Consider the following 12,941-nt stretch of genomic DNA (forward strand, 5'->3'; position numbering starts at 1 on the left):
GCTATGGATGGTGTGAGCGATGTGCTGATGAAGGTGGTGGTGTTTGCGGTAGTTCAAGCTCTGGTGTACCTCATCCTCACCAAATCCTCCAATGTCTTCTCCGCTAATCAGAAGCTGAGGTCTCTCAGCTTCCGGCCGGCCCGTTCGGTGAGCGTCCGCCGCTTGCTGGCCTTGCTCTCCGACATGCCTCCCGGCGGTGAGACCTCGCCCTCATCCTCGTCGAGGTCTCTCGCGGATGATTCATCGTGGACCGACCGCAAAGGTTAATACAATCCTGGGGGAGATGAAGATAAGTTTTCGACGACACAAACAACCGAGATTTACTATGATGATGATGATGATGATGATGATGGATCTAGTGGATTTACGACGAGATTGTTGCTGCTGTAATTATGATTCATTCCTGTGTTTCTAATGATCAGATGCCAGATTATAGGCCACTGTTTGGAGATTGTTTTATTACTTTTGTATCTTTGTCCAATGTCACTTGAAATTATGGTTGATTTCTAATCTTTCGATCTTAACTATTTGTTGAGTTGGTCAAGAGGAACCCCTATTCTTTATGCCAGCTTTTGGATTTTGGCTTCGAAGTTACAGACATTACAGCATAAACTTGCTTGGGAAGGCCTATTTGCAGCAACAGGGACGCATCACCTTTCTGATCGATCTATCATCAACAAGATGACAGGTTTCCTTAGAGAAGTAGGTCAAACAACTTATGTTAAGGCTTGGATGATTACAACGGCGAATTCTACTTAATAATCCTAAACATTTGGAACAGGTCATCGGCTTTGTCACCTTTCTTTTTGCATCGACTTGCAGTCATTAAGATAAAAAACATTTTGTTTGTGCTCTCTTGGTTAATATATTTTTGTCGATATACCCTCTCCGATACTCGCCTTGTAGTTTCACCAACTGATGGCCGAATTGGGTGGACCCCTGACCATCCACCAAGTCCGTACTTGGAGTTGCGGTCGGTATGTAAATGATTTGGGTGGGAGAAGCTGATAAAGAAGACGAAGGAATTCGCATCCGTTACTGTACGGCACGCATCCGGACGCTTGATCTACGTCCACCACATGCTATGATCCACGCCAGGACTGATGGACGGCAGGATTTCCACACATGTATGCTAAAATTAGTTTTATAAAACTACAAATTAATATATTAAACGAAAAAGAATTATATATATATATATATATATATATATATATATATATATATATATGCGAAAGAACCCTTTTCAAACTTTCAATTGCAAGTACGTCCATAAAGAGACGACCGACGCTTCAATGTCAAACGCACTCAGTACTCACCTCAACTCGATCAATTACGAAGGGAGACCGTCCGTCGGCCTCCGTCTTGTTCATTTTCTCTCTTAGGATAACCCACGACGGGCGATTCTTTCTAGGGTTCTGCTCCCCGTCGTCCCCATTTCTTCCTCCCCTTCCTCCCTTTGGAGCGGACTTTGAGCGCTCCGAACGCGAGAGGTGGGGACTGGGGCGGCTAGGCGATGGATCTGATCCGGGTGACGGCGCTGCTGCTGTGCTTCGGGGTCACTGGCGTCGTGTCGGACGCCTCCGACCACCGCTACAAGCAGGGGGACCCCGTCCCTTTGTACGCTAACAAGGTCGGCCCTTTCCACAACCCTAGGTGAGATTTCCTCTGCCTCCCTTCCTTTGTCTCACATTTTCTCCTGTTCCGACCGGTGTTTGAGATGTTCCGTGGGTATAAACGCTCCCGTCGTCCAAGATTTGCCGACTCTTTGTCATCTCGGGACGTGACTTGTGTTGAATTGGATGTTACTTGTGTCAGATCTGTGAAAGACTGTTCATTTATGAGACTTTGAATCTCGATTTATGTTGAATAGGTCATAATTGTATACACGTATCACTCTTCTAGCTTCATGTTCTCTTTATATGTTTTTCACAATCCAGCGTTGTGGTGAGGAGATTTTATTGGCAGAACAAATGCTTTCTTTGTTCTGTATATCCATAATGTAAGAAGAAAGTAACATTTAGTCCTGCATACGGGAACAAGCTCTGGAAAAAATTGCTGAAAATTTTGAAGATGGGATCGTATCGTCTGCAGAATGAAGGATGCTTTATTACAGCCTTGAGACACTTCTAGATGCATGAGTTATTAAACTCAATCCTTTTTGCTTATTGTTTTCTTTAGACCTTATGCTTATGTTGATTTTATTTCATTGTAGCGAGACATATCGGTACTTTGATCTGCCCTTCTGTGTTCCAGGTTGGTATCCGGGTTTTAGAGTTTACCTATCCATCTCATTCATGCTCTTCTACATTTGTCCCTGTTGATTTTATCCTCATGTTGTAAACAGAGCATGTAACTGAGAAAAAAGAAGCACTTGGTGAAGTTCTGAATGGGGACCGTCTTGTTGAAGCCCCATACAAGCTGGACTTCCGCGTCGATCGTGACTCTGAACCGCTTTGCAAGAAGAAGCTCACGAAAGAAGATGTTGCCAAGTTCAGGAGCGCAGTCACTAAGGACTACTACTTCCAAATGTATTATGATGACCTCCCTATTTGGGGGTTCATAGGAAAAGTTGACAAAGAAAGGAAGGATCTGAGCGAGTACAAGTACTACCTCTATAGGCATATCCACTTTGATATCCTCTACAACAGTGACCATGTGATTGAGATTTCTGTGCACACAGATCCCAATTCTTTGGCAGACCTCACTGAGGACAAGGATATTGAAGCGAGTTTCTTTTATTCTGTCAAGTGGAAGGAGACAACCACACCATTTGAAAAGAGGATGAATAAATACTCCCAGACCTCTTCATTGCCTCATCATTTGGAGATTCATTGGTTCTCAATTATAAATTCATGTGTCACAGTTCTTCTCTTGACTGGATTTCTTGCCACAATTCTCATGCGAGTGCTGAAGAATGATTTTGTTAAGTAAGCTTCTGTTCAAACTCTTCTTTTTTTCACATTATGTGAATTAAACAAGAATTGCAGTTAAAAGATTGTATAATAAATTATAATTAGCTAAAGCATTGTTTGTAGGTATTCCCTAAGTATTGAAAAATTATATGTATTAGTTTTTGTGGGTTTTGCTTGATAGGTACTGTAGATAACTTATGATGTTTTAAGGATTTGTTGACAGACACTCTATGTAATTTCCTAGATATTAAGTCATTCATTTAGAGGGGATTAACGAATGCTCTGTTTTCCTGTCTTTCATAGAGTCAAAACCATTTATGCGTTCATGTTTGTTGTGCTCTTGTTAAAGATATGCCCATGATGAGGAGTCTGCTGAGGACCAAGAAGAGACAGGGTGGAAGTATATCCATGGTGATGTCTTCAGGTTTCCAAAGAATAAGTCACTGTTGGCTGCTTGTCTTGGTTCCGGAACCCAGTTATTTGCCCTGTGAGTAGTGTTCATGAAGTTTATCTTAATTAATTGAGGAAGAATAGAATCTACTTTGACCTTACCATCTGAAAATTTTCTTTCTTAGGGTGTTTTGATATTGTAGATTAACTGGCACATATATATTGAAATTTCTACGAAGATTTAAGTTTATTGTGTTTGAAATCAAAATAATTTACTTATTTTGACCTGTGCAGTACGGTGTTCATTTTTATTCTAGCACTTGTTGGGGTCTTTTACCCGTACAACCGTGGTGCACTTTTTACTGCTCTTGTGGTTGTCTATGCACTCACCTCTGGAATTGCTGGGTATACTGCATCCTCTTTCTATTGTCAACTTGAAGGGACGAATTGGGTACTTCTATTATCCTTGGCATTGTTTCTCTATTCTTCTTCTTTTATTTGTCAATGCCTGCATTTTGTTTGTGGCAGACTTTGCTGTATGATTTCGTCTTACTATTGGGCACTTTTAATCCATGCTTCAGAACATGCAATACACATGTTCATGAATATGTAAATTCCTCTTTTGTGGAATGTGCTTTTGTGGAATATGTAAATTGCTGGGTTGTACATTTCACCTTTATTGTATGTGCAGGTAAGGAATGTGCTTTTGACTGGATTCCTCTTTTGTGGGCCTCTATTCCTTACATTCTGCTTCCTTAATACAGTCGCAATTGTGTATAGTGCTACTGCAGCACTACCATTTGGGACTATCGTTGTCATTGTTCTCATATGGACACTAGTCACTTCACCTTTGCTTGTTTTGGGTGGAATTGCTGGGAAGAATGGTAAAACAGAATTTCAAGCCCCTTGTCGTACAACAAAGTATCCTAGAGAGATCCCACTGTTACCCTGGTACCGGAGAACTATTCCACAGATGGCAATGGCTGGTTTCTTGCCTTTCAGCGCAATCTACATTGAACTTTACTACATATTTGCCAGTGTGTGGGGTCACAGGATTTACATCATATATAGCATTCTCTTTATAGTCTTCATCATCCTCCTCATTGTCACTGCTTTCATCACTGTGGCACTGACCTACTTTCAGCTAGCTTCTGAAGATCATGAATGGTGGTGGAGGTAAGCCATTCTTTTCTTCGCTTTAACTCCCTCAGCCAAATGTTCATGCCATTTGCATTCATAAAATCATGCACATGCTCACATTTTCTTTCAGAAATATTCCATGCTGCATAGTGCAATAGAAAGCACAAATCTTTCATTTTGTGTCTGTATTGGGAGTTGATTGAGGTTATGCTATTACATTAGCAACATCCTCTGTTCTCATTCCTGCTTCAGACAGGCTTGTATACACAAGTTGCACAGCCACCTGCTAACTGCTTAAAAAGGACTCTGTGAAAGTGCCATCACTTGGCATGGAAAAGAAATTTCTATACCTTCAAATTATTTCATCGTATTAGTCATTAGTATTCTGCGAAAACTAAGTAATTCCAAAAATATAAGCTCGAAACTTATATGCTTCTTTCATTCTCTGATTTTGTTAAAAGAATAATGGATTTAGCAACACACTTCTCATTCTCTGTCTTTATTTGTCGTCATTTTTATGTGGAGTTGCTTTGTTGGATTCTTATCATTCTGGTATCTCTGATGATCTCAATTTCACATGTTTGACAAGCTGAAATATTTCTCTACTTATATGAGTTTTCCTCTCATTCACGTGTTAATACTTGTATTGTTTTCGTGGAGCTGTTTTCTTCCCTTTTATTATTCTCATATATCTGCTGGTTTTTGTTTTTCTTTGCCTCTAAAGTTCCACTCAGTTACTATTCATGGAAAATTCAATAAAAGGGGTTTCTCTAGTGCAAAAGTCTTGTTAATGCAAAAGGGTTTATGTTGTTCCTGTTCTGAATTACCAGATAATTGTTTGGCTTCATTCATAAATGAAATATTACTATGTGAAATTTGTAGACATGAAATTTGTAGACATGTGAAATTTCAGCTGACCTTCTCTTTATTTACCAGGATAAAGATTTCTGGCATATTTCATCCCTTATCAAGGATGTTCTTGGTCCATCAGTGTCTTTTACCTAGTGACATATACACAGTCATCTGGATAATCGAGTTTATTTATATAGTTAGATAGTTTTTTGACCTCTGGTTGGTATTCATTACACAACAATATATTTTATTCTTGCAACTTTTACGTGCATATTATACATGTGAGACAAAGTAAATTATGATATCCAAGGTCAACTCTTGAGTATAGCCTTTTGAAAATGTGCCCAAGTAAAACCACAGGTATAAATCAACAGTAGGCATATTTATGAGAAGTACTTTGGTGTAATACATACTTCAACCGTTGAAGTGGTCTAATTTAACACATCTTCTCCTGATGCAGGTCTTACCTATGCGGAGGATCAACTGGCCTATTTGTATATGGGTATTGCTTTTACTATTACTTTGCACGCTCAGACATGTCAGGGTTTATGCAGACATCTTTCTTTTTCGGGTACATGGCTTGCATCTGTTATGGGTTCTTCCTAATGCTTGGGATGGTTGGCTTCCGCGCTGCTTTGCTTTTCGTCCGCCACATATATCGATCCATCAAGTGTGAGTAGCTCATTGGTACCAGATCAGCTCGAGAAATGGTTGCATGCAGAACGCACCACTCGACATGCTGTCTTGTTCCGTGTGCAGTATGGAAGCAGTGCCGGTAAGTCTTAGATTAGGGAAGTTGTTCAAGAAATAGTCGGTCTGTTTAACCTTGCTCATCTTTCTTATTTTCAAAAAAATGTATCACATTATCTGCGACTCGGACAACTTTTTTGTCACACATGGATGTCTAATGAAATCAGTGGCATTGGCTAAATAGTTGTTGGGACAACTTTCCACAAATTGGGATGAACCATTTCCTATAGAAAAATGATGGTATGGTTGCAGTAGATTGTATACATTGATTGACCCATTCATTTCATTTGAGGGTAGTCTCGTGCAGGTTTTTTTTTTTTTTTTTTTTTTTTTTAAAGTTTACTTCTAATATTAATATTTATGGTCATGAGATTTATTTCTCCATTCATCCGCAAGATTTAATTTGGAGGAAAATTCATCCATGATTTTTACAGTCGGTTTGATGGTTTGGAAAAATTATTTGTTGCTCAATGAATTGATCCTCAATATATCCAAAGACATTAATCCAGTGGACAGTGTCGAACATAAAAATTAAAAGAAAAACAATACGTATCACTCATACATGCAAGAGAATAGAGTCTTGTAACTTTTAAAATAACAAAAAATTTATTATATCATGTGATATGATATAATATCATATGACTGTGAACTTGAATTCAATAGTTATCATTAACAAATCTCAAATCCGATAAGACTATTGGATATAGAATTGTTTGATATCATTTACACAACAAGTTACTCAGCAATAGAGAGAAAACACATACTCTTGCAATCGAATCCAGACAAAGATCCAAACTCGGATAGGTAAGTACATATTGATTGGATATATGAAATTTTAGACAACAGAGCTAAATAATCTGTCCAAAAATATATATAAAAAAAGAAAAAAAATAAATCCAAACTCGAGGTTATATTTTGTGACAGCACAAAATCTGTCAGAATATTAATGTCTTATTGAAAAGTAAGCCTTGTATCAGACTTAAAGCTGCTTGCCTTTTGTGTGTCGGTCAATGGTCGGATCGATAAACACCGGTCGAAATAACATTCCAAACTTTTGAGAATTTTGTTCGGTAAAATGTAGAGGGATTTTAAATCCGGTATTCATCCATAGATCGATCCATATGCATGACTTTAGCCCATTTCTTGTTGTTGTTTGACGAAGATTCATGAATACTATTATATTGATGCAGAAGAAGTATTAGATGGAATGAGATATGACATACATATATTAAGAAGAATCCAAACAGATTGTGGGAGGAACTTTGGACGAATTTGGTTAGGCTATAAATCTCTTGCCAAAAAACGACAAGCACACTCTTTCACTAATTTAATTTTTGGTGGGACCAAAATGGAGGAGAAAATTTCATTAATGTCAAAGTATAAAGGATGGCCATCACATGGTCAACCCTTCCATCTCCTCACATCTATGAATCACACTGGATGGATCGTTTAAGCCCGATAAAAATCCAAAGTCGAACCGTTAACCCGAAAACATCAAAACAATCATATCCGATCGGATCCGACCAATCAAACAAACAAATGACCGAATAGATTTGACAGCCATTAGTAGTAAGTCATGGAAAACCAAGCAGTCACAATATACATATTAGAAAGGACGATCCAACACGACAGGCCTCAAAAAAGTGATCTATAGATTTGATCGAGTGGATCGGGGCTTGATCGGATCGATTTAGTTGCGGAAATTGAGAACAGAGAATAGTTCATGCATATATGGGAATAAAGTTATGCCAAACTACACTTCAAAACCACTTATAAAAGGGAAAGTAAGATTTTCTTTTAGCAATTCGTAATAAAAAACTATATCTTTGAGAGATTATCGTAAAGCATCCCCTCATTCGATCATTTTACCTTTACCTTTATCACGGAGGTCATGACAAGTTTGATAGGACAGAGGAGAGGAGAGACAACGTAGGATGATGATACAAGACGAAGGTGAAAGTGTGTCCGACGAAGGTCAGAAGTAAAATTATTATTTACGAAACAAGAAATACTTTGTGAAAATTTTTAAAAATTACGCGCATTGTGAGAATTTATCATATATATATATATATATATATATATATATATATATATATATATATATATATATATATATATATATATATATATATATATATATATATATATATATATATATATATATATATATATATATATATATATATATGCAGGGCTTTCATTTGAGATATGCTTTTGTTTGTTTATGGAAGATTCATGTATATTGCATTGATATGAAAAATATTAGATGTGATGAGAACACTATATCAAAAAGATATCCCAACTGATTGTGGAATGAACCTTAATGAATTCAGTTTGACTATAAATAGCTTGACAAACCTACAACCATACACATCGTTTGTTCCTTTCCTTTCTCCTCTTAATCTCTTGCTTCTTTCCCATTTTTCTTCTCGGAGTGCTAATGTGTTTGTTGTTCGCCATCCATCACTAATCTTATCATGATGGGTAAGTTGGGATCAAAGCTCCGAGACAACACTTATTTTTATCAATGTACAGGAGATGGCTGCAATAGCATTAACACCGTATCTTGTCGTTTTTTTTTATAAGGTAGGAATGTTTTTCTTTTATCAATCCTTTTCACATCTAAGTTTATTCTTTTATAGTTATTGTGATCTTGGAAAAACTCAAGTTGAATCTTTATTGTAGATAAAAGATATGAAAACGAAGGAGAGGAGCAAGAGAAGAGATACCATCGACGTACTCGCCACTACCTCGAGAAGAAAAAAAAAGAAAAGAAAAGAAAAGGGAGAGATGTTAAGAAACCCTTTGGTTTCAAAACTTAGGTTCTTTTGAGTAAAGAATGGAGAAATAGTTAGAGAGAAAAGAAAATTATTGATGGAGCTAAAGTAAATCGTTTCAAAGGTTTTATTATGAGTGTTGTTGTATGACTATTGTATCGTTCCATAGTTGATGTATTTTATATTTGTATCTCAATGAAATAGTGATAATAAAATATTGGTGGCTATGTTTTTTTTTTTCCAATTTCATTATCACGACTAAAGATTTTGTTAGCTATGATGATAGCTTATGATTTTGCTTAATAGAGTTGTTTTAAGTTAAATAGTTTAGATGAACTTTGCATGTTGTAATCCTCGATCAATCTATGTGCATGTTGTAATCCTCAATCAATCTATGATATGTGTATGATTATAGCATATGATTGAATTTTTTTTTTCTCAAATCTATATAAATATGTATTAGTTCTCGGAATGAAATCATCCTTTCATATCAAATTTTTTAATTTTTCATAGTATCAAAATATTCTTACTTCAAGATTCCCTCTTCCTCGTTCTCTTTTTTTCGTTACCCTATTGATCTATTGGTGACTACTATTTCATTTCCTCACAAATCATTGATCAACAATTGAAGGCAGATAACACCTCTCCCTAATGATCTCTTCTACCTTTTGATCGAGTAAAGGGATTTGGGAAGGAAGATATTGCCATCTTCTACACATTCTAAATCAGATCATCGGATGAGGCCTCCGTGCTCTACTTCCTATTGCACATTGACTCTTCAATGGTTGATCTTGCCACTTCTTAGTTGATGCCTTTGTCGATGGGTGATCTCCATAATTTATAATTTCATATATATGATCTCCTCTGTCACATTATTTTTCTCTTTTGTGCTTCTTAGATCTGATCTCCTTTATTAAATCACATCCTCCCTTATCAGATCTTCGCAGTTGATTTTAAAATTTTCTTATTGGATTATAGTATCTTTTCAGCATGTCTTCTTATTCTACATCTAATGCTCTAATTATTTTATTTTTAAGAAATAATAGTTCATCTTAACCTGCAGAACTTATCTCAATCAATGTAGTAACTATAATATCCTTCAAGCTCTATAAAGGCGACAACTATGCATTTTGATAAACATAATTTACCAAATCTCTTCTTTGAAAATGATCTATTAGGCTACATCAATAATTTTCTTATTTGTCCACCAGAAAAAATCCAAACACCAAGAGAACACATCCCGCTAGCAAATCTTGATTACAGGTTATGGTTACAATAAAATTATCTTATTCTATAAATCATTCAAACATCAATCATTGGCTTTGTAGCACTATTAATCTCTTTGTATAATACTACAATAGAAGTATGGTCCAAATTACAATCTATCCTCTCGAATCGCTCTCACACTTATTCTAAGTCTTTTATCTACTATGATAAAAATAATATAAGTAGAAATTACTATTATTGATTATATACAAAATCTAAAAGTTATTATAGATGACTTGACTTAAATATATCATCTCTTGAGTGATGAAGAAATTATTGTTCGTATTCTTAATGGCTTAAAAGATGAATATAAGAACCTAACAATAGCAATTTGAGCATGTGACTCACTAGTGTCATTTAAAGAACTATATGATAAGTTGATTGATTATGAAATATATCTAAAATGAGAAAAGATGAAGGCAAGACCAACTATCATATCTCAATTCAATCAAAAATCCATAGGAAAAAGTAATCAAAGCAACATAAACTTAAATAAAAGACCGAACAAGATGCTTCCTTGACACATTGGTAGCACATAGAGCCATCATCCTCTATTACACTATCAACTTTTCAACTATGGTGGCAATTTCAATCTAAACCGTTTAGAAAATAGTTTCAACAATAACAATCAACAATTCTATGATAAAATTGGACACATAGTAAAAATTTATCGATCTTAACCTAAACCTACTACTACACTCAACTGGCCTCAACCAAATATTATGACTACTCCGATTGCTCGTCTAGGTAATTTGATTATCGACTTTGGTGTTTTCTATTATATCACTTTGGATATGTAAAATTAATTCATCCACATCGACTATGGAGGTAACGAAGACATCATCATTGATATCAGTAATGAAATCCCTATTACTCACACTGGTTCCACAATATATAATTCACACATAAATATTTTTACACTTAATAATATTTTATATATATCTCACATCAAAATAACACATTTGTTGAGTTATTTTCTAACTCGTTTTTTTGTAAAAGATCTAAGCGAGAGCATTCTTGGTTCTAGGCTAAAATAATCTATAAGTGGCCATTAATTTTATAAATCACTCTTACTTTAATTGTTACTTTAATAGATGTATGATATTATTGCCTTGGTCATTCATCATCATCTATTCAATAATAGCTAATTTTTTATTACTCCCTTCCAACTTTCAAATCAAGTAAAATTGTAACTCATTATGATGTTTGTTTTAGTAATAAAAGTCATATGTTATCTTTCATAACGTCTTTCTTATTTTGTTCCAAACTACTTCAAATTATTATTTTTTTAAAATATCTTTCATATCTTGCTTTAAACTATTTAAAATTATTTACATTGATGTTTGGGGCCCTACCATAATCACTTCCATTAAGGAAATAAATACCAAGCTCTAACAAATTACATCTTCTCATATGATATATAACAACGAATAGAAGTACCGACACATAGTTGGAACTAATCTCACTCTTTTACACCAAGCCTTCATGCTACTAATTTTTTTGTTAGTAGCCTTTTAAATTATAGTCTACTTCATTAACTGTATGTTCACTCTAATCCTACAACACTAGTCACCATTTGAAAAACTATTTTATAAAGCCCTAAACTTTCGAAAACTCATAGTATTTAGTTATTTATGTTATCCCTAGCTACATTCGTGTCCCTAAGCTTCACACAAGTTAATATCAAGATCTAAGCCGTGCATCTTCATTGGGTCCTTCATTGAATATAATATTCTTTGATGTTATGATCCTCAAATTTAAATAATTTTTATATCACATCATGTTGTTTCTATTGAGTTCATTTTTTTTTTCAAAATCTTGCTCCTTCAATAAAATGAACTACTATAATCATTCATCATTAGATTCATATGAGTACACCTCAAATCTCCTCAAGCACACTTCTTACCACATCAAATAGCCTATAGACTTGTACTCCTATGTTACTCTAGTCTAACAGCACCTCACCCCTTTTTGTAACATATCATCTATTTCTCCACCAAGTCTTTCTATAATGCCGGATGAAGCAATGCCCTCAACACCTTAAAAGATGTCATTGTCCTCCCTTTGGCTAAGTGACACCGAAGTACATCAGTCTTATCGGATGTGTCACTAACTCTTTATTTATTTTCATACTTTTAATATAATCTAATAATACCACCGAGCCTAGATATCATATAACAATACACACTAAAAATAATATTTTTAAATAATATCAAATCTTTAATTTATATGCTACCACAAGCTTTTCACCTAAATCTACTGAACCTACAAGCATTACTCAAGCCTCAAAATCTTTAAACTAGTGCAAAACTATATATGAGAAATATGATATCTTACTCCATAATATCACATGAACACTTGTACTATCTCATCTCACACAAAATATCATCAAGTGTAAGTAAATATTTTGAATTAAATATAATTTAAATTAATTTATTACTAAATACAAAATATACTTAGTGGCTAAAGAGTTTATTTAATGACAAAGTATTGATTTAATAGAGACCTCTAGTCCAATTATTAAACCGATGACAATTGGACTCACCCTGAGTACGGATATCACTTAAGGCTGGCATGTATGCTAACTAAATGTTAATAATACTTTCTTACAAGAAGCTTTACTTAAAAATGTCTTTACGTAATGACCTCATGATTTTATCCATCCTCAATATTCAAGTTATGTTTATAAACTATAAAGAACTATTTATGAACTTTACCAAACTTCAAAAGTTTTGTATATAAACTTGGCTCATTTTTTATATCAATCAGCTTTGTCAACTCCATACCTTTTTATTCATATGATAACAAAATAGATATAATATATATTTATTGGTCTATGTGAATGATATTATTA

General features: G+C 35.0%; 1 protein-coding gene across 1 annotated transcript; it reads left to right on the forward strand.

Annotated features, from left to right (window-relative positions):
- The first annotated feature begins 1,294 nt into the window (after positions 1-1,294).
- Positions 1,295-6,240, forward strand: LOC135595846 (transmembrane 9 superfamily member 3-like). The gene is made up of 7 exons (XM_065087274.1): positions 1,295-1,653; positions 2,213-2,253; positions 2,345-2,927; positions 3,262-3,399; positions 3,597-3,753; positions 3,994-4,478; positions 5,755-6,240. Exons 1-7 carry the CDS (start codon positions 1,514-1,516, stop codon positions 5,972-5,974), a joined length of 1,764 nt encoding a protein of 587 aa, XP_064943346.1. The 5' UTR covers positions 1,295-1,513; the 3' UTR covers positions 5,975-6,240.
- The last annotated feature ends 6,701 nt before the right edge of the window (positions 6,241-12,941 follow it).

This window comes from Musa acuminata, chromosome BXJ1-10, assembly GCF_036884655.1.
Source record: "Musa acuminata AAA Group cultivar baxijiao chromosome BXJ1-10, Cavendish_Baxijiao_AAA, whole genome shotgun sequence".
Lineage (NCBI taxonomy): Eukaryota > Viridiplantae > Streptophyta > Magnoliopsida > Zingiberales > Musaceae > Musa > Musa acuminata.